Below are 23,581 nucleotides of genomic sequence, written 5' to 3' on the forward strand. Positions count from 1 at the left end.
AGAAGAAAACCTCTCATTGTTTCAAGTAGTAATGACTAGTGAAAGCACAGGGTGTTTGGTTGGTTGGTTTGTTTAACATTTTAACACGCTCACTTGATGAAATAATATTAGTAAATTTAGTTATGAAGTCTTTTGTAATATAGAAACTGAACAGGAAAGATTTGGGATTTTTAGAAGAAACAGTAAGTGAATTTCTGAAACCTGTGATGTGTAACAGAAAAATCTGAAGAAGAGTTCTGTGTAGCTTGAAAGCCTGTCTTTGACCAATAGTAGTTGGACCAGTAAAAGATATTACCTCAAAACCACCTTGTGTCTCTAGCAGAAAATTATCAGTCATACAGTGGTAAAGGTATAATAATCAAATATCCTTCTTAGGATTTGACTGATTTTCTGTATGCTATTATTTATGGTGAGCCTGATGCTACTTGTTGGTTAAGGTATTGATTAGAGGATAGAAGCCCTAGAGAGGGAAAGTAAAACAGAGCAGCAGAAAACCCAAGTGTAGTTGTAAAGATCAAGATTTAAATTAATAATTTTCTATTGTGAAGTGTCTTCAGAAGATCCCCGCTGTAAGAAGCATACCAAGCTGTATGATCACTGGACCATTTAAAGCAGTTTAACCATTAACAAGCATGTACTCTTTAATTCAAATATGACTATACAAGGCTTCACTTCTGTAATGAGACTCATTTTTCTTCTTGTCCTCCTTTTTTTGTTGATAGATAGAAGCAATCTTGAGATAATGTTATTAAGCCACTGACTTATAAAAGCAAGAATGTCATGATGCAACATAGAACTTGCAAAGAAAGTTTGGGGCAATTAATGCAGCTCAGGGTGAGAGGCAAAGGTGGCTCTGAACCAGGGGTTGGCAACCTTTCAGAAGTGGTGTGCAGAGTCTTCTTTTATTCACTCTAATTTAAGGTTTTGCGTGTCAGTAATCCATTTTAGTGTTATTAGAAGCTCTCTTTCTATAAGTCTATAATACATAACTAAACTATTGTTGTATGTAAAGCAAATAAGGTTTTTAAAATGTTTAAGAAGCTTCATTTAAAATTAAATTAAAATGCAGAGCCCCCCGGACTGGTAGCCAGGACCCTCGCAGTGTGAGTGCCACTGAAAATCAGCTTGTGTGCCGCCTTCGGCACACGTGCTATAGGTTGCCTGCCCCTGCTCTAAGCTATCTTTTCATCTCTCCCAGTCCTTGTTCCTGCCCAGGCTTATCTTGGAGCAGCCTAAAGGCACCGGCTCTAGTGCTCTGGTCATGCTCCTCACATGCCTTTCCCCAGATGTTTCACGCACATCTGCCCTTTGCACTGGTGGAGCTGGATTAAAATGGTCATGAGATTTTTTTTCCCAGTCAAGTCACTTAATTCTTCAGGCAGCTTGGAGTATGGAACTTAGTGAGGACTTGGCTCAGTGAGTGTAATGTGACCTTAAAATAATTGTATTGGTTTGTTCCATAGCCTAGCAGTAATACTTTTAAACTGTAGAGACAAATTTGTGACTGGCCAACCATTGTATTGTAAAGCTGTTGTACTCAGGAAATCTCAGGGACCTAGTTACACTTGCCTTGCATTTGGTTATGATGAGAGAGAACTCATGGAAGCTAGATAGTAGTGCTATTTATATATATATTTTTAAAGTCTACATTAACAATTCACCACACTGGAGCATTCCACATTCAAAGAAAGACCTTGGGGTCAGCTCTATTATATTTACTTTATGGCTAGCAGTGAAATCTTGGAATTTGTAGGAAACGAATCACAATTGTATTTGATTATAATGGCAGGTTAGATAGGAAAGGGATATTGTGTGAGGTGGACATAGGTTTAAATAGGTAGGTATTTAGTAGAATATAGAGGATACACCTTACTGTTAACTAAAAAAAAAAAAAAAGCAAGCAAAAAAATAATTCACAACTCCAAGTACATTTTAGAAAATTGCTATTATTTCATTTTTAAACTTGGTTCAGAATTTAGTTATAGTTGTAGAATATTTTACATTTCGTTATTTGGATAAAAGTGCAACATTAAGAAATTGTGTTTAATTCTAAAATTGCTTAAAATATTTCTTAACCTAGATTATTTCATAATAAATAACAAATGCTTTTCATTGACATATTAAAAAGGAATTAACTATGTCTAACACTCCAGAAATCTTATGGTTCTTTCAATACATCTAATTCTTTGGTCATATGGGTAGTGAAAACTATTTTATTTTGTGGATGCTTGCTTTCTGTAAATGTAATGTTAAATGTGGTATATTTTAGTTGCACTCTTTAATATACTGTAAGCTTGCAAAAATGTCACCCAGTTCAATTATTTTAACTACAAGTACAACCAAGTGAGAAATATCTGAAAAAATAGGGGGGAGGGGGTGGAGAGCATTAGTGTATGTGTGTAGATTCCGTATTACTTTGGCACTGAGGAGTTCTAGACAGAGTTCATAGACACTGCATAGAAACAGAGAAAAAAGATTATCTCTGCCCCAAGGAGTTTACGATCCTAAATATAAAACAAGAGACAACAGGTGGATACAGACAGTTGGAGGAGTATAAGAAAACAATGAGACAGTACGGGTCATCATAACTGGCATTTGTCACAACACACCAACAACTTAACCACTGTCAAGTGTTTTGTAGGCACTGTGACAAAGCAGAGTTTTGAGGAGGGATTGGAAGGTGAATAATGAGATAGCTTTGCAGATGTTTTACAGACAGTGCTTCCCAAGCGTGTGGGGCAGCATGGGAGAAAGCACATGCTTGTTTTAAAATGTAATAAATGGGCAAAGAAGGCTGTCATCATAGGCTAATTTAAAATAAGCTTAGAGATGGTAGGTAAGCTGGAAATTGACAGTTTGATGTACTAGAGAAGGGGGGAGACAGTGGAGGGATGCAATGAGGGACGTGACATGGTCAAAGCGACACGGTAGGAGAATGATCTTTGCAGCAGCATTCTGAACGGAGATGAGTGGGGCAATATTGCATTTGTCAAACCCAGAGAGAAGGGTGTTCCATTAGTCAGGGCACGAGATGAGAGTTGGACAAGATTTTTAGCTAGATGGATGGTTAAGAAAGGCAATATCTTAGAGATGTTATGGAGAAAGATTTGGCAACATTTATACATTGTCCAGATGTGAGGACCTAGAGAAATGTTGGAGTTGAAGATGATGCTCAGGTATGGGCCTGATGATGGTGATGTCCATACTGATCAAGAAGGGAGGTAACAGGGAGGGCTTGAGGAGGATGATTAGGAACTCCATTTTAGCCATGTTGATCTTGAGCTGATAGGTAGACATCCAAAAGGAGATGTTAGAGAGAGAAGCCGAGATTTTAGTTTGGACAGAAGAAAATAGGTCTGGAGTAGCGATAGATCTGTGAGTCATCAGTAAAGAAGTTGTTGTTGAATTGAGATTTCCCAGAGATAAGGTGTAAAGGGAGAGGAGAAGAGAATTAAGGACAGTGCCCTGTGGAATCCTGACAGAAAGTTGAAGGACAGATGAGGAGGATCCTCTGAACAACACACTGAAGAAGCGATGAGAGAGGTAGGAGGAGTACCAAGAGAGGATGGAGTTATGGAAGTGAAAGGAGGACAAGATTTCGAGAAGAGGAGCGTTGTTGATGGTGTCAAAGGTGACTGACACGTCAAGGAGGATGAGGATGGAGTACTGCTTCTGAGCTTTAGCTAGCAGAGCTCATAAAAGACTTGGCAAGAGCAGTTTCAGTGACATGCAAGAGTCTAGGATAGAATTAGAGGAGAGGATTCCAGATAGTGATTGTAGATGGTGCATTCAGTGAGCACTGTTTAGAGTGGAAGGATGGTCTTGTGATTTAGGCACTGGACTGCGAGTTGGGTGGTCTAGGTTAATTTCCTGGTGCTGCCACAGATTTCCTATTTAGCTTTGGGCAACTGATTTAATTTCACAATGCCACAGTTTCCCATCTTTATAAAAGTGGAAAATACTCCCTTTCTCCCACCCCCTTTGTCCTGTTTATTTAGATTGTAAACTCTTCTAGATGAGGATTATCTCCTACTTTGCATTTGTACAGTGCCTTGCAAAATCTTGGTTAGGATATTGTAACAGGGTCAGGCCAGATGTCTACAAGAGAGTTGTCGAAGGTAGATACATTAGTTCCAGGTTAAGCAGGTCCCTTTTCCCTGGGTAAGATAACAAGGACTATTCCAGAACAGTCAGGAACTTTATAGAACTAATTAAGGCAGGCTGACTAATTAGGATACCTGTAGCCAATTGGGAAGCTGCTAGAATTAATTAAGGCTAATCAGGATACCTGGTTTAAAAAGGCTGTCACTCCAGTTAGTGGTGTGTGCGTAAGGAGCTGGAAGTGAGAGGATGTGCTGCTGGAGGACTGAGTACAAGTGTTAATAGACATCAGGACGAAGGTCCTGTGGTGAGGACAAAGAAGGTGTTGGGAGGAGGCCATGGGGAAGTAGCCCAGGGAGCTGTAGCTGTCACGCAGCTGTACCAGAAGGCACTCTAGACAGCTGCAGTCCACAGGGCCCTGGGCTGGAACCCGGGGTAGAGGGCAGGCCTGGGTTCCCCCCAAACCTCCCAACTCCTGGTCAGACACAGGAGGTTCCACCAGAGAGGAAGGTCTCTGGGCTGTTCGCTGACCCATATGGTGGATCAGCGGAAATGCGGGGATTGTTCTTATTCTTTTTCCCCTTGCTAGCCAGTGATGAGATTATCTGAGTGAACAGCAGATTTGAGCCACGAAAGTGGCCAAACTAAGGGCTACTGTGAATCTCTGAGGCTAGCAAAATCCACCAATAAGCGTGGGACCCACCAAGTTAGAGGAGGAACTTTATCACAATGTCTATTTGCTACTGTAATATAAGTAGTGTTTTTTGTAAATTGCTTTGTTGGGTTCATTCATGTTACTTTTTAAAATTTTTTTAAATAAAGCTTTTGGGAACTCCAAAGATATTGTGAAAAACAGATCTTGATAAATCCATTTCTGAGATCTAAAAATACAAGTATTGACATTTTAAATATGCCTTTTGAGGAAACTTGGAAGAAAATGAAGATTCATACTGTGCAATTCAGATGTTAGAATAATTATGGTTTATTACTGTCACTGTTTGAAAAAATGATGTCTTTTCTAGGAGCTTTAACTGTGTCTCTTAAGTCTTAGTTTGACTTGCATTCAGTTTTATTAATACAACATTATTATTCATATAGCAGAAGTCTGCTATGAACTGATTTCTCATTGTGATATACTAATTATGATAAAAATTGCAGTGTATTTTGCCCCAAGGAAAGACAAAAAAAAACATTTTCTGTTTTGAAGTATTCATGATAGAACTTGAAAGTTAACAAGCTCCTTTTTGGTAACAAAATACTACAGAAGCTTTGTTTCCATTCTCACTCCAGTCCCTATCTCCTTCCCCCGCCCCCTAACCCCCCGCCCCCTCCAAAAAAAAAACAACCTATCTATATAGGGAGAAGATTTCTGATTGTAGAGGCCTTTTTTATCTGGTGGACAAAGGCATACTGAGATGCAATGCCTTGAAGAAGAAGCTGAGCTGTATACGATTTTCTGCACACAGTACTTGTCACTTAATGTACCTAGGCTGGGGGTGTGCAGCCTGTGGTTTAGGGGTCACTTTTGATCCTTGAGATGCTAAATTGTGGCCCTCGAGGGCACTTCTATTCAGAAGAAAAAATGTATTTGATTAATTGAAAATGTTTCCTGAGCCAGGCCCTGTGATTTTAAAAGTGAAGTACTTGAATCAGTCATCTCACTATTGGGGGTATGTCTACACTGCAATTAAAAACTCATGGCTGACCCTTGCCAGCTGACTCAGACTCACAGTGCTTGTGCTAAGGGAGCTGTCTAATTGCAGGGTAGATGTTTGGACTTGGGCTGTAGCCCAAGCTCTGGGACTCTCCCATCTCGCAGGGTCCTAGACCCTGGGCTCCAGCCTGAGCTCAAACATTTACACTGCAATTAAACAGCCCCTTAGCCTGAGCCCCACAAACCTACTCAGCTGGCATAGTCCGGCTGTGGGTATCTAATTGCAGTGTAGACGTACCCTGGGAGGAGGTAGTGGACACCGTTTTCCCACCTGCCTCTATTGCCTTCTTGCAGCCCCAACAACAATTCTGATGGGATCCTATATCTCTTTGAACAGTTCCAGTAGGCAGTTCATTGGCCACCCTCCATCATTGTTGGGATGTGAGAGCCACAGGCGGAACAGATTGCAGCCCAGATGTTTTTTAAATGGCTTCCCTTACTCAACGGTAGTGGCGGGGGAGGGGAAGAGGAAAAAGAGGAGAAGTTGAGTCATATGTCAGTCACGGTTCCTAGGTGGCTCATGGCTGCAGCATCAGCTGATTATGATCCCCAAGAAATCATATGCCACTTGAATATAGCCACTAGCCAGAGTGCATTGTACACCAGCCGCTCCCTCTCCACATCTTCAATATGCTTCTGCACATCTCAACTTATCCCCTTTGATAGATAATGTGGGGAAGGGAGACATCAGAGTCAAATATACTGGCTCTGCACCCTACTGGTGAGACTCTCACACTGGGGGAAGTCCCAGCAGAAGATTTATGGGTGGTTTCTTCTCCCTTTTTGCACCCTGAGAGATGCCAAATGGAGCAGAGTGGCCCAGAGGATCTGTCCCAAAATATTGATTGTAGCCTCTTGACCTTGTGAAATAACATGTTTGGACCTCAGGCTGAAACGGTTGGATACCATCTCGTGCACCACCTCATTCATTCATCATCTTTTTGTGGACAAGTAGAGACAGCTTTAGTCTTCCAACACTTAGCAGTGTGGTATCGATTTATATTCTTTTTTTCAGTATCTCCTCTTAGTGCTCCATCTGGTTATATCTCTGAAATAAACTTGGAGGAAATTACTTTGTTTTGAAAAATTGCACCAGTATTTTGTATGCAAACGTCTGTCTTATACTACCAACATTATAAATTATGCATAATATTTTTAAACACACATGCTTTATTTTAATTACTTTTTAATTCAGGGGACTTTCTCACTGTATATTTCAACAACTAATAGATAATTAAATCCCGTAAATTACTGACCAGCAAACTGACATATTAAGGTTTTCTTCCATATAAAAAATTCACATGCCATATTTTCCTCTCAACATTTTAATATTAAGGCAACTTTGGGGCTTAGATGTTGCATGAAAATTTACACCTTAAAGAAAGTAATTTGAATATATTGTTTTTGAATAATCTTGTAAACTAAAGTATTGAATTTAAATAGGCTGGAGCTTTCCTGGCAAAGTTTTGTTTTCTTAATCTCTACAGTTAGTTTCCATTGGGTGTTTATAATTTTTGCATAGGGTTAAAAAAGGCTCTGTTTACTAAGCATTTAGAATCTAAAATAGAGTTATTCTGTGTTTGTAGCCACTGAAGTACAAGATGTCCATCTTGAATTAAGATGACCAAATGGTTTGCGTGTACATATGTGGTGTCTACTCATGGAGTATTGGATTATTCTTCTTGAGAATTTGTGATTCTCACTTGGAGACATTCAGAAGAATGAAAGATTTGGAGAGGGACAGGCAAGATTCTTTTCTCCACTCCATCCTGCTGTGGTGGTAGAAGAGGAATGTAATCTGTGCAACTGATCATTCTCCCACCACAAGAAGGCCTCCAGTAGATGTAGACCTGGAGTATTAAGCTATTCTGCAACCTTAATCTCTGTGCACATGGTATGGGGGAGTCTTGGCTGGATTGTGCTGCACTTTGGGTATCCTCTCTGCTAGATGAACCTTTGGGGGCCCCATTGCCTATTGGCACAAGTTAGAGCAGCCTCTAGAACTTCTCTAAACTGGATTGGGGCTGATCAGAAAGTGGAGTAGTAGTAATTGGCTTTGATGGCCATTCCTCCACCCCCTTTGTGTCCTGAGCTGATCACAGACACATCAGAGAATCTGTCTCGAGATATTTAAAGAAGAGGCATTGCTCAAAGCTGTACTATTTTCAGCTGCTACTCTAAAAGTTATGCTTAGAGTAGTAGAAAGAGGCTTAGTTAAGAAAGAAAAGGAATTGGCCATTCCTCACTGAAATTTTTCAACGGGAACTGTGGATTCTTCAAGTTATTGTTCCTATGGGTGCTCTACCGTTGGATATGTGCATGCCCATGTGCTCTTGATCAGAGACTTAAATTAGCAATGTCTGCAGGTCCACATCTGTTCATTATACAACCTCATGCTCCGGTGCAAGAGTATATAGGGAGAGGTGAACCCACCACCATTTCAGTTCCTTCTCACTGCTTTTGGCTCCAGATCTGTTCCACATTGCGTTTTGCTGTGATGCTGGGAGTACCTTTCCCAGACGTGAAGAAGAGCTCTGTGTGGCTCAAAATCTCTCTCTCACCAGCGGAAGTTGGTCCAGAAAAAGTGACACCTCACCCACCTTGTCTCTCTGCTGCTCTCTGACCTTCAGCCCTTTCAAGCCCTGGCTTCAGAAAGTCAATCAACAAATCCTTTTTGGTGCTCTTGCTTTTCAGTCTTTTCCCAAGAACCATCTGCAGCTCCCATCTAAGACTTTCCACAGTCCCCTGCTCTCTGACAGCTCTCACTTGCCCTTGACTCCCAGGCAGTTCTCGCTTGCCCTTTTCCTGACTGACTGAGTATGTGCTGTAAGGAAACTCTTACTCACTAAGGCCTTGTCTACCCTCCAGGAGAAATTCGATCTAAGGTACGCAATTTGAGTTACATGAGTAGCGTAACTCAAATCGACGTCGCTTAGATCTACTTATCACGAGGCCCACACTACACTATGTCAACAGGAGATGCTCTCCTGTCAACTCCCCCTACTCTTCTCGATCCGGGCGAGTACAGGAGTCTTCAGGAGAATGACCTGCGATCGATTTAGCTGGTCTTCACTTGACCTGCTGAATCGACCGCCGATGCATTGATTGCTGCTCGTTCCCCAGTAAGTGTAGACAAGCCCTTAGACACTTCCTTTCTCAGATTCTCCCTGATCCCATATAGCCCCAGGAGCTGCCCTTCCCTCTTAATAGACCAAACTGGGAGCACCTGTTCTTGCACAAGGGAACTGGATCTGCTTTATTGAAAGAGTTCATCCCATGTGATTGGGGTTATACTAAATAAATTGTCACAGATTGCTTACTAGCTAATATTTTACTTATCTGTGGAACCTACTTTCCTGTGTCTTCCTCCCACCAAACACTTTTTTACTTTAGTCTTCAAAATTGATCATATATGGTATTTTTTTCCTGTTCCAAATGCAAATCAATTAGAAACAGCAAAACATCACAAATCAGCTGCGTACATATGTTTTAGTTCAGATGTACTGTTCAGTTTAGCAGGATATTTATGAATGCAGTTCACAACATTTTAAGGTTTGTACATTTCTGAAGAGTATTGTAAATGTCTAATTTGTATAGTTTATGAAATAGCCCACATTCTGTCACCCAGGCTAATAGACATTAATATGCATAAGTCGTGGAACTTCCATTGTAGTTTTTCTGTGTAGTTCTTTGCTTGTTTTTATGTTTTTGTTTGGTTTTGTTTTTTTAGGTTGTGGAAAATGTCCTAAAAGTAAACCCAGCATTGGGGCCTCAAATGTTTCAACCCCTTTTGCCGTCTGTGTTCAGGGGGATTATAGATGGGGAGGTAAGAATTATTTTCTTCAAACTATTCTAGTTTTTCACAGTGAACGAATTTGCTTTCCACTTATTTTCCATAAGTTTGTACCCAGAAACCAATATTAAGTAATAGATTTAATTTAAAAAAGCAACTACAGGAAAATGAAAACTTGTGACTGGAATATTTCATGTGATTTCACAGGCTTATTTCTTACCTTTCCAAATGACATCACTATACTTTTTCACCTCTACCCTTATGAATTCAGTGTTACAAATTCAAATATTCTATTTGAGGTAGTTTTTATTTCATTTTATGAAGTGTGTAGTACATTAACATCATAGACGAAATTCAAGTCATCAAGTACATCCCCCCTGGGAGTTGGGTATAATGAAGAATAGAAATAGTATCAAATTTAATTACAGATATTGAATTGATTTTACCCTTGATATTAGTAGTTCTACTCTCTTCTGTGTATAAGAGGCAGGATTTATAGAAAATACAGATTTTAGGAAAGTTCTTAAGGCATTTGTTTCTCATTTACTAGAGCCTTCTTATAAAGTCTACTGATCACTGCTGCTCTTGGCAAGTCTTACCAGAACCCAACCAACTCATATTGTGGGCCTAAGCATTATCCACCTCAGCCTTAAGATCAGTTTAAAGCTAATGTTTTTTACCACAACCCCCCAGCAGTCAGCACTTTCTCAGCCGTCCAGTCATTTAAAAAAAAAAAATCTATTCTTGCATAAATACATTTAAATCTCAAAACTTTAAATCAGTGAAACAGTATTTAAACTTGACTGATTTCTGAGCCAAAAACAATAAAAATTCCATGCATATTATTTTAAAATTCAGCAAAATTCTGCACATTTTATTTGTCAAATAAATGTGGAGACTCCAGCGTGGCATTGGGGAGCACAGGCCACTGGCTGCACAGAAGTGGGAGATCACTGTGCAGCTCCCACTCAGGACTCAGACTCAGCAGTGAAGCTGCACCCACCCTGATACAGCACAAGACAGGGCCTTCCACAGAAACACCCCAATGCCCTGCCCCTCCATGCCAGGTGCACCAAGTGTGGGCTGACAGTCTCAGCAAGGCAGGATCCAAGTGTGGAGGGATCCAGGTGTGAGTTGAGGTGGGTCCTGTGTGAGGCAATCTGGGCACCAGTAACTCAGAGGGGGATCTGGGTGCAAGGGGATCTGCATGCACAGGGGTTTGTTGGGTGGTTCTGGGTGCAATGGTAATGGGATGCTGAAGGGGGGTCCAGGTGAGGGTGGTTGGGGCTCAGTGGGGGAGAGGGATAGAGCTCAGCAGGGAGGTCTGGGTATGGAGGGATCTTAGTGTGGTTGGTTGGAGCTCGATAGGGTGGGATCTGGGTGTGAATAACTCCTCAGAGTAGTCCAGGATGAGGGGGAGTGGTGCTTGTTAGGGGTTCTGGGTGCAGGGGAGGGAGGGTCTGGGTATGAGGGGGTCTGGCTGCATGGAGGTTGGGCGGATGGGATGAGCAGCTCCCTGTACAGCGACACTCCTCCTGCAGCAGAGGAGCAATGAGTGCAGGAAGCGTGAGGAGGGGGAGTTTGCAGAGCTTCCTACAGGTGGAGGAGAATTTGAGGGGTGGATCTGACATGGCTCTGGATGCCGTACAGTGGAAGAGAAAGTCCCATCTTCCCCAGCCCAGCCGGGACTAGCAGCTGAGCCTGGGGCAGGGTGGGAGCCACCAGCTGGGTCTTCCCCAGTCACATCCTCTACACCACAGTGATTTATCTTTCTGCCAGCTGCCCTGGGCACCTGCAACATACTGCTAGGGAGGGTCAAATGACCACGCTTGTGGCTTCTCTTTTCTTCCCTGTCAGAAAGTCATTTTTCTGCAGGGCAGCAAAGGAAATCTACAGGGGGCATAAATTCTGCACAAGTGACTCAGAGTTCCCTCAGGAGTAGTAGTTGCAGGGATCCTTACAATGCATTGCAGGATTGGGACTTAATGTTTTAGCAAATTTGTGATTGGCTAAACCATTGAAGTTGTGTGTGCCTAATTTCTGATCATACTATGTGGAAAAGTATGTGTCCATTTAAGCTAGAACCAAAAATAAAAGACTTCTTTGATTTTGCTCAGGCTTTAAAAAAGAAAGAAGTTTAGGCTGATAGTAAGTAGGGAAAATTTCAGCCAAAATTAATTTGTTTCAGAATATGTGGCTGATATTGAAAACAGATGAAAAGAATGATGGTTTATATGTACTCATAACATCACCCAAAATGTGGTGTGTATTGTAAACCATTTTACAATACTGTATTAACTGAATTTATACAGCACATTATGAACAATAAGGTTCTTCACATTAATTAGAAGTATTTTGAGTTTTTTTGTGAGCAACTAATTTAATTCAAATTCAAAAAAGATGCATAGGTAAGTAAATAAAGCAAATAAATGGCATAGATAAAATGCAGTAGTCTGGGAAGTCATAACATCTTTAATACCACTTGTTTGGGAAGAGTTCTAATATCAACTTTGACTAAGGAGCAACCCTTTGTTTTAAGTGAACATTTTAAAGTACCTCTCAGGTTTCAATTTTAGTGAACGTAAGAACATAATAATACCATACTGGGTCAGACCGATGGTCCATCTAGCCCAGTATCCTGTCTCTGATGGTGACCAGTGCTAGATGCATCAGAGGGAATGAACACAACAGGGCAATGTTGAGTGATCTATCCCCTATCATCAAGTCCCAGCTTCTGGGAGTCAGAGGTTTAGGGACACTCAGCGCATGGGGTTGTGTCCTTGACCATCTTGGCTAAAAGCCATTGATGGACCTATCCTCCAGGAACTTATCTAATTCTTTTTTGTACCCAGTTATACTTTTGGCCTTCACAATATCCCATGGCAACAAGTTCCAAAGATTGACTGTGCATTGTATGGAAAAAGTACTTCCTTTTGTTTGTGTTAAACCTGCTGCCTATTAATTTCATTGAGTGACCCTTTGTTCTTCTGTTATGTGAAGGAGTAAATAACACTTCCCTATTCATTTAATAAGGAACATCAGTCTTTTAGAACTAGGGTGACCAGACAGCAAGTGTGAAAAATCGGGACAGGGGTTGGGGGATGATAGCCTATATAAGAAAAAGACCCAAAAAGTTGGGACTGTCCCTAAAAATTGGGACATCTGGTCACCCTATTTAGAACCTACATTTACTGTACACACTTGATTCCATTGTTACTGTAAAATATATCTATATATTTATATATTATAAATAATTTAGATATTAGAATCTTGAATTAAGACAATGTGTTTAAAGAAAACATAATAAATTAATACCATGTGTACTGAAATTTATCTTATCAGTCAGTTTTTCTTCTTTTTGTTTAAACTTTGGCAGTCTGAGAACAACTATAGAGTTCTCTTATTTCAGGGGGTTACTTCATCCCCTTCTGCTACATGACCTAAGGTTTTCATTTCATCATTTTTCTTTTTCTCTGTGGTTTTTAAGTATACCTAATAAATCCTATTATTTTCTCACATTGAATAAAAAAACTTGAAATAACCAGTAGGTTATATCATGAACTGGTAAAATGACAGAGAAAGTGCTGAAATATGTTATCTCTTATTTCACCAATTTGTGTAATTGTACTCTGCTATTCCTTAACTGTTACCATGAGGAAGTGTCACCACTGAGAATTACGGTGATGAGTTGCTGTTGCCAGGCCAACAGCACTTTCATAAAGCTAACAAAGATCTGATAAATTGGGAAAGGAACCAAACTACTACTGAGAATTTGTTGAGTCCCCTGTGCTGGGGACAAATGAACTAGATAAGGAAGGAAAAGGAGACTTGAGTCAAGCTGCTACTAATGTTCTGCATAGCTCAGTGACTTGAAGTATCACTGAATAAGGATGCTAACAGATAAGAGAAGTATGTTATTTTGCTTTTGTTTTGTGCTTAGAATTCCATGTTCTCCCTTTCAGTGGTGCTATTGTATAAACATTACATACACTGAATGGGTTAAACACTTTGCTTTTCCAACTAGCTAACGTTTTATTTTAAGTTTTGAAAGGCATTTTTCTTGAACTTTAAGAGACTATTCTGCATTCCTTAAAATGGGGGCAATGTCATTCCTAAATACATAATAATGGTTAGGAGGCAAATTTTAATTCAGTCAATAGCCTGAATAAATGAGCTGTGCAACCTAAGTAAAGGAATGTGGAATTTCTTGGGAATTGGAGAAGGAGTCTGTTGCGTAGCCTTTGTGGTTTTTGGAATCCCTTGCTGTCCAACCCACTTCCCCCACGCGCTAGAGGAGTTCATGGTATCACCACAGAGCACAATACAGCATGCAGGAAGTATAGAATACTTGTATGGTGGCTTAGTATCCTTCCTATCCCACTGCACAAGGTTGCACTGCAGCAAGCAAGAAAATTCCAGTAATTCAGAATGTTCCTACAGCCATCTTAATTCTGTACCTAGTAGCATATGCATTTTTCTCTTACGGTATGTCTACACTTTGAGCTTGATGGTGTGATTCCCAGGTTAAGGAGACATATGTGTGCTACTTCTCATCAAGCCAATGCATTAAAGCAAAATGGAGCTGCAACAGCAGGACAGTTAGCCAGCCCAAATTCCTAAGCTTTCTGAGACCCTAGACACATACAAGAGGTGGCTAGCCCATCCCGCTGCTCATGCTCCCATGGCTACACTCTATTTTTAGTACTCTAGCTTGATGAAAGCTAGCACAGGTACGTCTCCTTGAGCTGGGAATCACACTCCCAACTCGAAGTGTAGACATACCCTCAGTGACACCTCTGTAACTCTTTGTCTTCAATGCAGGTATAAAGGTGTGACTGATTGTAGCATGTTAAACATCTGTTGATGCACAAGAAATAACAAAATACAGCTTACTGTTTGAGCGATGTTGGCTCCTGCTATGCTAATAGGAATAAAAAGCAGTAAAACTTAATTGTGTTAAAGTCAGCACATATAATTCTGAATAGCCATAGGGATCAGATAGGTTGAGAAAAACAGTGCTGGTTTTACAGTCAGTTTTTAGAGTCAAACTATACTTTCAGAAGTCAGTTTTGGCAACCTGTTAGCAAAGATATCTTTAAGTCTAAGTATTATTTATTCTTCTTTGAGATGTGATGTATGTATTCCACTCTTGGGTGTTTGAGCATTGGAGCCTGGAATTGTTTTGATCACCAGTTCCTATTGGCCCACATTCTATCTGCCCTCATGCTTCCTATTCTAAGAACATAAAGGGGTGGGTCAACTGATCTTAGTTTCTTCTAATGCAGTGAAAGCAGTGTCTTTACTCTAGCCAATTATATTTCCATAGTTTATTTACGGTAATTTTTGACCATAGTTAGTATTCTACTAGTATTTATTTTAGGGTAGTTTTTGTAGGTTAGTTTCATTTGGGCAACTTTTCTCTATATATGTAGCTCTTTGCTACTTGGTACTGGGTCTTCAGTCTTTATGGCTGAACAAAAATTCCCACGTGACACAGCCATCACACCTAATGATGGAGTCAAGCTTGCTATGGTAGCCATTGGGAACAGAGAATTACACGCTCATCCTGATATCCACTTCCCTGATGTATTAATTTGCTTATGTTCCATACTGATTATCACAACTGAGGCTTGGGACGTCAGAACTAGTGGTCGGAGCCAGAATCAGAAGTTGAGCCAGGGGTCAGAACTGAGTTGGAGTCAAGAATCAATCCAAGGAGCAGGAGCAGGAAGGCAGGGACCAGAACAAGGCAGGGAAGCAGGGTTCAGTGTAACAGCCAATCAGGGTTTCACCCAGTTGCATAGACAACTTTCTGTGTCTTCTTCTGGCTTAAATAGCACAGCTGGACCAAACAGTGGGGTCGGCACTGCTGAAATCAGGATTCCCATGAGCAGTGCCTCTGATGGGGCTAAGCTTCCATTAGTCACTCAGTCCAACAGTTATTAACAAGATGGATGGTGGCCTACATGCGAAGATTGCCTGGGGACCAATGGACCTGACTTCTCGGGGCCCTCAATTTTTGAGAAGACTGGTCATGAAAATATTCTAAGCCATTGTCCCCTTCTCCAGTCAGGCCATCTGCATCTTGTGCGGAACAGAAGCCTCATGTTTCTCCAGGTCAGCAGCAAATCCAAACTTCTGAAGAAGAGCAGTTTCATCAGACTGATCTCCAGCTCGCACACTGACAACAGTTTTATCAGACTGATCTCCTCCAGCTGCACTTTTATCATCATCTTTGCTTGTCAAAGCTGCAATCCCATTTTCTTCAACACCACCTGAGCACACTCATACATTTCAGAAGCTTCTGAAGAGGTTGGTTGAAACATTAGAGAGCATGGTGGAAGTGGGTAGTGAAAAATCCCACAAACATCTAGACATATTACATACTGCACTTCTAGAAAGGCTGACAATGCCAGTTAGTGAGGACCTGCTGGAATTGGCTCAGTTTTTCTGGCAAACACCACCACAATTCCTGCTTCCTCAAAAGAGATAGATAGAAGATATTAGGTACCATCATCAAGGTTTGAATTATTCTGTACTGACCCCATACCAGGCTTTCTTGTAGTTGTAGCAGGTCAAGAGTATACTAAACAGCTAATGCCAAAGAAAAAGAAGCCCAATCATTTGGACTTGCTGAAAAGGAAGAGTTTTGCCTCTGCCAGTCTTCAAATGAAAATCTCAAATTAACAAGCTTTCTTTTCTAATGGCAAGTATCTCTGCTGGAATAGGATCTCCAGATTCCTTGACAAGATACCCAGGAGTCCAGATCAGAACCGCAATCTCTGATTAATGAACAGCTATCTCTAATACCTCATTACAAGCTGCAATGGATGTATCAAATGCTGCTGTGTATTTCATGATGACTGCCATAATGAGGTGAGTGTTTCTGTTCCAGTCTTTGGGTATCCCACATGAAGTTGAGATCACTATTAGGATTTACTATTCTAGAGCTGAGAGCTACCTAGCTCTAAAACAGGTGACATCCAACATATCTCCATAAGATCTCTGGTGAAAATTTAAGGTCATTTGGAAGAATACAGTCAGTTGGGGAAAAAAAAATTCCTAATGTGTCAGCTGATGAGTCCGTTACAAACTTTGTATCACAAGTCTTTGGGCCTGCTAGTAAGAAACAGTGTTTCCACCAGAGGTGTCCATCTGCTTCAGCTACGTCTGTCAACAGGCAGCAAGTTTGGTGGGCATGTCGAAGACTCAAAACTGATTGTTATGCATCTTTTTCTCTTACTTACCCCTTTTGGAAACAATCTATTATATTTTTGAGAAATCTGGAATAATATTTCATCAGACAAATAGGGCAAAGGTGAGGTTCCTCATTGATTCAGGGGAAGGGGTTTTTACTTTTGTTTATTCCTTAGCCCCTAGGGTTAACAAAAGTGCCTGGTGGTCATTGCAGCATTTCCATGAAAGTGGTGCCGCTATGGCGCTGGATATATACCCCTGCCAACCCGACTGCTCCTCAGTTCATTCTTAGTCCATAGTATAATTAGTTTTATAGTTGTTAGTTAGTTATTATATATAGTTTAGCGGGGTTTGGGCTTTAGCCCTTCCCCGCACCCGGTGCCCAGGCCCATGCCCAGTTTGCCAGGGTTTAAACCGTGCTCGGCCTGTAAAAAGCCAATGCCCACGAGCGATCCCCACGACTCTTGCCTAAAGTGCCTCGGGGAATTGCACATCTCCGACAAGTGCCACATTTGCAAGACCTTTAAGCCGCGAACTAAAAAGGAGAGGGACTTTCGCTTAAAGACTCTCCTTATGGAGGCAGCCCTTAACCCTCAGTCCTTGGCACCGAGCGCTGACGGCGCTCCTCCGGCACCAGACTGCTCCGGCTCCGCCAAGACACCTCGACACCGGCCTTCTCCGGCACAGGGACCTGACAGAAAGCCCTCAGCTTCCTCCACACCTTCGACGCAGACTTGTTCGGATCGCCCAGCAGCTACCCCTGCTGCAGTACCGACGACTGTGGTACCGTTGACTCTGGTCCCGAGAGGGCCATCGAGTCCGGACCTGGAGAGCTCCCCAGTGAGACCCGTGGTCGAGCTGACGGTCCCCTCCACGCCGGAGACATTCTCCTCGGCTAGGGACCTTATTGCAATGACTGAGTCTGCCCTGCCTCAACCCCCAGCACCGCCGGTGCGGGTTCTGCATTCTAGAGGCAAGCCTACTGCTATGAGGCCTCCTTCACTGGAGTCGACGAGCCGGCACCGATCTCGATCCAGGTCCCGGCACCGCTCAAGGTCTCATGGACGGTCCCGATCTCGACGCCGCTCGCAATCCCGGCAGCGCTCACCCAGGCAGCACCGGTCGTACTCGTGGCACAGATCCACTTCTCGTCCCAGCCCGTACTCTCGGTACCGCTCCGGCTCTAGGCACCGCTCCCAGCACCGAGACTCTCGCAGCCGATCCCGCCACAGACGCTCTAGATCCAGGTCGACCTCCTGGCACTGCGCTGGTTGCAGGTCCCGGTCTTGGTCTCGGCACCGATATGATTCCCGGTACCGATCCCCAGCACCGTGGAGATCTCCAGCAACGGGAGCGACGGACTCATACCAGTCTCGTTCGACTCCTCCATGGCCGTCCCGACACCCGTCCATGTCTTCTCAGGCGGATAATGCATATGCCCCAGACACCAACGTGCCTGCTGTCTTGTTCCATGAGCCCCAGCCTCAAGATCATGGACCGCAGCAGTGGGGATTCTGGACGCCTTGGGCGTACCATCAGGCCCAAGGCCCTCACCCAGGTCCACCGCGCTCAACCACCTCAGAACACAGGGTGCCAGAGGCCACAATTACCCGTCCACCTCCTCCTCCTGTGGAGGAAGGGTTGACCCAGCCTCAGGACTCCGAGCTCCCCAGGGAGACAGACACGATCCACCAGGCGGAGCCTGCATCAGACCTGCTCGTCCCAGGTCTCTCCTCTTCATCCTCCCCGGATGAGGCTGTCATCTGCCAGCCCTCCTCCAATTCATCTCAGGGCCCACCAGGACCTCCTCAGGCATGTTGCATAGAACATGAACCTGCAAGCCGAGGAGGTCCTGGAGTTACAAGACCCAGTGCTGGACATATTGTCATCGGACCCCCCCACTAGAGTGGCCCTCCCATTCATTAAGACCATACAAGCCAATGCCACTACCATCTGGCAGTCTCCAGCCTCTGTTCCGCCCACTGCGCGAGGGGTAGAGCGCAAATACATGGTACCCTCCAAGGGTTATGAATATCTATATGTCCATCCTCCTCCTTGCTCCCTCGTCGTCCAGTCGGTTAACGAGAGGGAGCGCCATGGCCAGCAGGCCCCAGCCCTTAAATCGAAGGACGCAAGGCACATGGACTTGCTCGGGCGAAAAATATACTCTGCTGGGGCCCTCCAGCTCCACGTGTCCAATCAGCAAGCCCTCCTTAGCCACTATAGCTACAACACCTGGGTGGCAGCGGACAAATTTAAGGAGTTGCTTCCACAGGATGCACGACAGGAGTTCTCGGCGATCCTCGATGAAGGGAAGAAGGTCACGAGAACTTCCCTCCAAGCTTCCCTGGACACCGTGGACTCAGCTGCCAGGACTCTGGCCTCTGGCGTGACTATGCGCCGTATCTCATGGCTGCAGGTCTCCGGCTTCCCCCCGGAGCTCCAACACACTATTCAGGACCTTCCATTTGAGGGCCAAGGGCTGTTTTCGGACAAAACTGACCCTAAGCTGCAGAGCCTAAAAGACAGCAGGGTCATTATGCTCTCATTATGGATGCACACGCCGGTAACTCAGCGCAGGCCCTTCCGACCCCAGCAGCACCGTCCTCACCCTCAACCCTGGCAGAGACAAGACTTCGCCAGATGGCAAGGCAGAAACGGCCGCCGAAGGCAATCGGGCAACCAAGGGGGCCAGAACCAGAGCTCCTCTAAGCCTTCCTCCGGGCCAAAACCTTCCTTTTGAAGGTGCGCCCGAGGGCGTTGTACCAGTTTCTTTAAAGGATCCGTCCCCTCCTTTTTCCTCCCTGCGTGGTCCCAGCTAACATCAGATCCTTGGGTCTTACGCACGTTGAAACTTGGATACCGCCTCCAATTTATTTCAAACCTCCCCTTCCACCTTCGTCCCTCTTCAGGGACCCCTCTCACGAGCAACTCCTCCTACAGGAGGTGCAAACGCTCCTCGCCAAAGGAGCCATAGAGGAGGTACCGGAGCACAGGCGGGGCAAGGGGTTTTATTCCCACTACTTCCTAATCCCCAAGGGGAAGGGAGGTCTCAGACCAATCCTCGATCTGCGGGAACTCCACAGATACATGATAAAGTTGAAGCTCCGTATGGTATCCCTGGGGACCATTATCCCATCCCTGGATCCTGGAGACTGGTATGCCACCCTCGACATGCAAGATGCCTACTTCCACATAGCCATCTTCCCACCTCACAGGAGGTTCCTCCGGTTCGTGATCAACCGACATCATTTCCAGTTCGCAGTCCTCCCTTTCGGCCTCTCTACAGCCCCAAGAGTATTCACCAAATGTATGGCTGTAGTCGCCGCCCACTTTCGCCGCAGTCAGATACACGTGTTTCCGTATCTAGACGACTGGTTCATCCACGGGACCTCCGAACTGCGAGTCCTCAGCCACGTCCGCATTGTCAAGAACCTTTTCCTACGTCTAGGTTTAATGATCAATGTGGAAGAATCGACTCTAATCCCCACTCAGAGGATAGAGTTTATTGGTGCCACCCTGGACTCGACTCTTGCCAAAACCTGTCTACCGCTGTCATGGTTCCAGACTATGACGGCCATCATCCGGAGGCTGCAAGCGGCACCGTTGACTTCGGTACGCACTTGCCTCGCTCTCTTGGGCCACATGGCAGCCTGCACATTCGTAACGAACTACGCAAGACTACACCTACGGCCCCTCCAGTCTTGGCTCAACTCACAGTACCGTCCGTCCAGGGATCCTATGGACATGGTCATCACCATTCCCCCGACTGTCCTAGACTCCTTCGAGTGGTGGCTGGATTCCGCCATGGTGTGTGCGGGGCTCCCGTTCCATCTGCCCCAGCCCTCGGCATCCCTGACAACAGATGCATCATCCCTGGGTTGGGGGGCTCACCTCGGGCACCTACGCATCCAAGGCCTTTGGTCATCTCACAAGCTGGCCCTCCACATCAATGTCCGGGAGCTGAGAGCGGTCCGCCTCACTTGTCAGACGTTCCGACAACACTTACAGGGCCGTTGTGTGTCAGTATTCACCAACAACACAACGGCCATGCACTATATAAACAAGCAGGGCAGCACGAGATCTTCACCCCTGTGTCAAGAGACCTTACGACTATGGGACTTCTGCATAGCCCATCCTATGCACCTCATCGCGTCCTTTCTCCCGGGAGTTCGGAACATGCTGGCGGATTGCCTCAGCAGATCCTTCCTTTCCCATGAATGGTCCCTTCGCCCGGACGTTGCTCTTTCGTTCTTCCGGAAGTGGGGGTTTCCCCGGATGGACCTCTTTGCATCTCATGGGAACAGGAAATGCCAGATGTTCTGCTCCTTTCAAGGCCTCTCACCGGGTTCAGTGGCTTGTACCATGGACGACGCACCAACTCTACGCCTTTCCACCATTTCCACTCGTCCACAAGGTCCTACTGAAAGTATGCAGGGACAAAGCCTGCTTGATCATGATAGCTCCAGCGTGGCCTCGGCAGCACTGGTACACCATGTTGCTAGACCTATCCGTAGCTGACCCTGTCCCCCTGCCTCTTCACCTGGACATGATCACCCAGGACCATGGCAAGCTCCGTCACCCGGACCTTCAGTCGCTCCACCTCACGGCATGGTTCCTGCGTGGCTGACCCAGTCTGAGCTGCGTTGCTCCACTCCAGTACAACAGGTGTTCCTGGGTAGCAGGAAGCCTTCCACTAGAGCGACATATTTGGCCAAGTGGAAGCGTTTCGCGTGCTGGTGCGTGGAGCGGAATTTCCTTCCCACCGAGGTCTCCTTTTCCAACATCTTGGATTACCTCTGGTCCCTCAAACAACAGGGTCTGGTGGTGTCATCTCTGAGGGTCCATTTGGCGGCCATCTCTACCTTCCACCCAGGGGAGGAAAACCGCTCGGTGTTCTCTCACCCGATGGTGTCTAGGTTCCTTAAGGGCCTAGAGCGCCTGTACCCCCAAGTACACCGCCCTACCCCTACATGGGACCTTAACCTGGTTCTTCCCCGACTCATGTCCCCTCCATTCGAACTGTTAGCAACTTGCTCCCTTCTCTACCTCCCCTGGAAAACCGCTTTCCTGGTGGCCATCACATCCGCGAGACGGGTCTCAGAGCTTTGGGCCCTCACGGTGGATCCCCCATATACTGTGTTCCACAGGGACACGGTGCAGTTGCGACCGCATCCGGCCTTTCTTCCCAAAGTGGTATTGGCCTTCCACGTTAACCAGGAGATCTTCCTCCCTGTCTTCTTCCCAAAACCACATTCATCTCGCAGGGGGCAGCAGCTACACTCCCTAGATGTCCATAGAACGCTCGCTTTTTATATCGAGCAAACTAAGCCATTCTGCAGAACCCCCCAACTCTTTGTCACGATGGCTGAGCGTATCAAGGGGCTACCCGTCTCCTCACAGCGGATTTCCTCCTGGGTAACGTCATGCATCCGTGCCTGTTACGACCTGGCTCACGTCCCCTCGGGCCACGTGACTGCGCACTCCACCAGGGCTCAGGCCTCATAGGCTGCTTTCCTCGCTCACGTGCCCATTCATGAAATCTGTCGTGCAGTGACCTGGTCCTCTGTCCACATCTTTGCCTCCCACTATGCCCTGGTTCAGCAGTCTAGGGATGACGCAACCTTCGGCTCTGCCGTGTTGCACGCTGCGACATCTCACTCCGACCCCACCGCCTAGGTAAGGCTTGGGAATCACCTAACTGGAATGGATATGAGCAATCACTCGAAGAAGAAAAGACGGTTACTCACCTTTGTAGCTGTTGTTCTTCGAGATGTGTTGCTCATATCCATTCCAAACCCGCCCTCCTTCCCTACTGTCGGAGTAGCCGGCAAGAAGGAACTGATGAGCGGTCGGGTCGGCAGGGGTATATATCCAGCGCCATAGCGGCGCCACTCCAGGGGGCGACCTGCCGACCCACCAGATTTGCTAGGGTAAAAATCTTCCGACGAGTGTGCACGCGCGGCGCACACACCTAACTAGAATGGATATGAGCAACACATCTCGAAGAACAACAGTTACAAAGGTGAGTAACCATCTTTTCTGACCATGAGTGGTCCATAAATATCTGTTATTCAGCAGATTTTTCCAGAAATGGACTCATCCAATTATAGATCTGTTTGCCATGGCATTGATAGTCAACAGATTTTGCTTGAGAGGCAGACAGAGTCCAAGGTCTCTTTCAGATACCTTTCTAATTCTGTGGTCAAAAGGACTCATGTATGCTTATCTGGCAATACCTTTGATACGGTGAATATGAGAAAACTCAAGCAGAATAGTGCAACGATGATTCTCATTGCCCCAGCCTAGCCCAGGTTTTCCAGACCTGTTAAGAATGTCAGGTCAGACTCCAATATTGCTACCTTTAATTCTGTATTTGATCTTTGAAGATGAGGGGAGAACTCTTCATCAAGATGTACCATCTCTACACCTTACAGCTCAGATCCTTGCTGCTTAAATGACTTGGAGAGGTCCTGCTCCCAAGTTGTCTAAAGTAGTCTAATTAATAGTAGAAAAGACTCTGTAAAATCTACCCATAATGCCAAATGGAAATGGTTCACCATTTGGGCACAATGACATCCATGTTTTACCTTTCCTAACAGACATCCGATATATATTGGACTACTTGCTTTCATTAAAAAATGTGGATTCCCTAATAGGTCAATAAAAGTACATCTAGCATCTGAATTTGCGTACCATCCACAAATTCAAAATTACAAAATATTTTCACATCCCACCGTTTCTAGATTTTGAAAGAGGTTAATTGCAGCTATTCC

At 44.7% G+C, this 23,581-nt stretch overlaps 1 protein-coding gene across 11 annotated transcripts in view; it reads left to right on the forward strand.

The window, feature by feature from the left end:
- The window catches only part of IPO11 (importin 11), a 250,522-nt gene that overhangs the window by 134,142 nt on the left and 92,799 nt on the right, over positions 1–23,581 (forward strand). For all 11 annotated transcript variants that reach the window (XR_007773522.1, XM_050946896.1, XM_050946894.1 and 8 more), the window contains one exon: positions 9,546–9,641. Coding sequence is in view for 10 of the 11 variants with exons in the window: in XM_050946896.1 (XP_050802853.1) it covers positions 9,546–9,641 (96 nt within the window). In the remaining variant the exon portion in view is untranslated. The remainder of the gene's footprint in view (positions 1–9,545; positions 9,642–23,581) is intronic.

This window comes from Gopherus flavomarginatus, chromosome 3, assembly GCF_025201925.1.
Source record: "Gopherus flavomarginatus isolate rGopFla2 chromosome 3, rGopFla2.mat.asm, whole genome shotgun sequence".
In the NCBI taxonomy this organism is placed as follows: domain Eukaryota; kingdom Metazoa; phylum Chordata; order Testudines; family Testudinidae; genus Gopherus; species Gopherus flavomarginatus.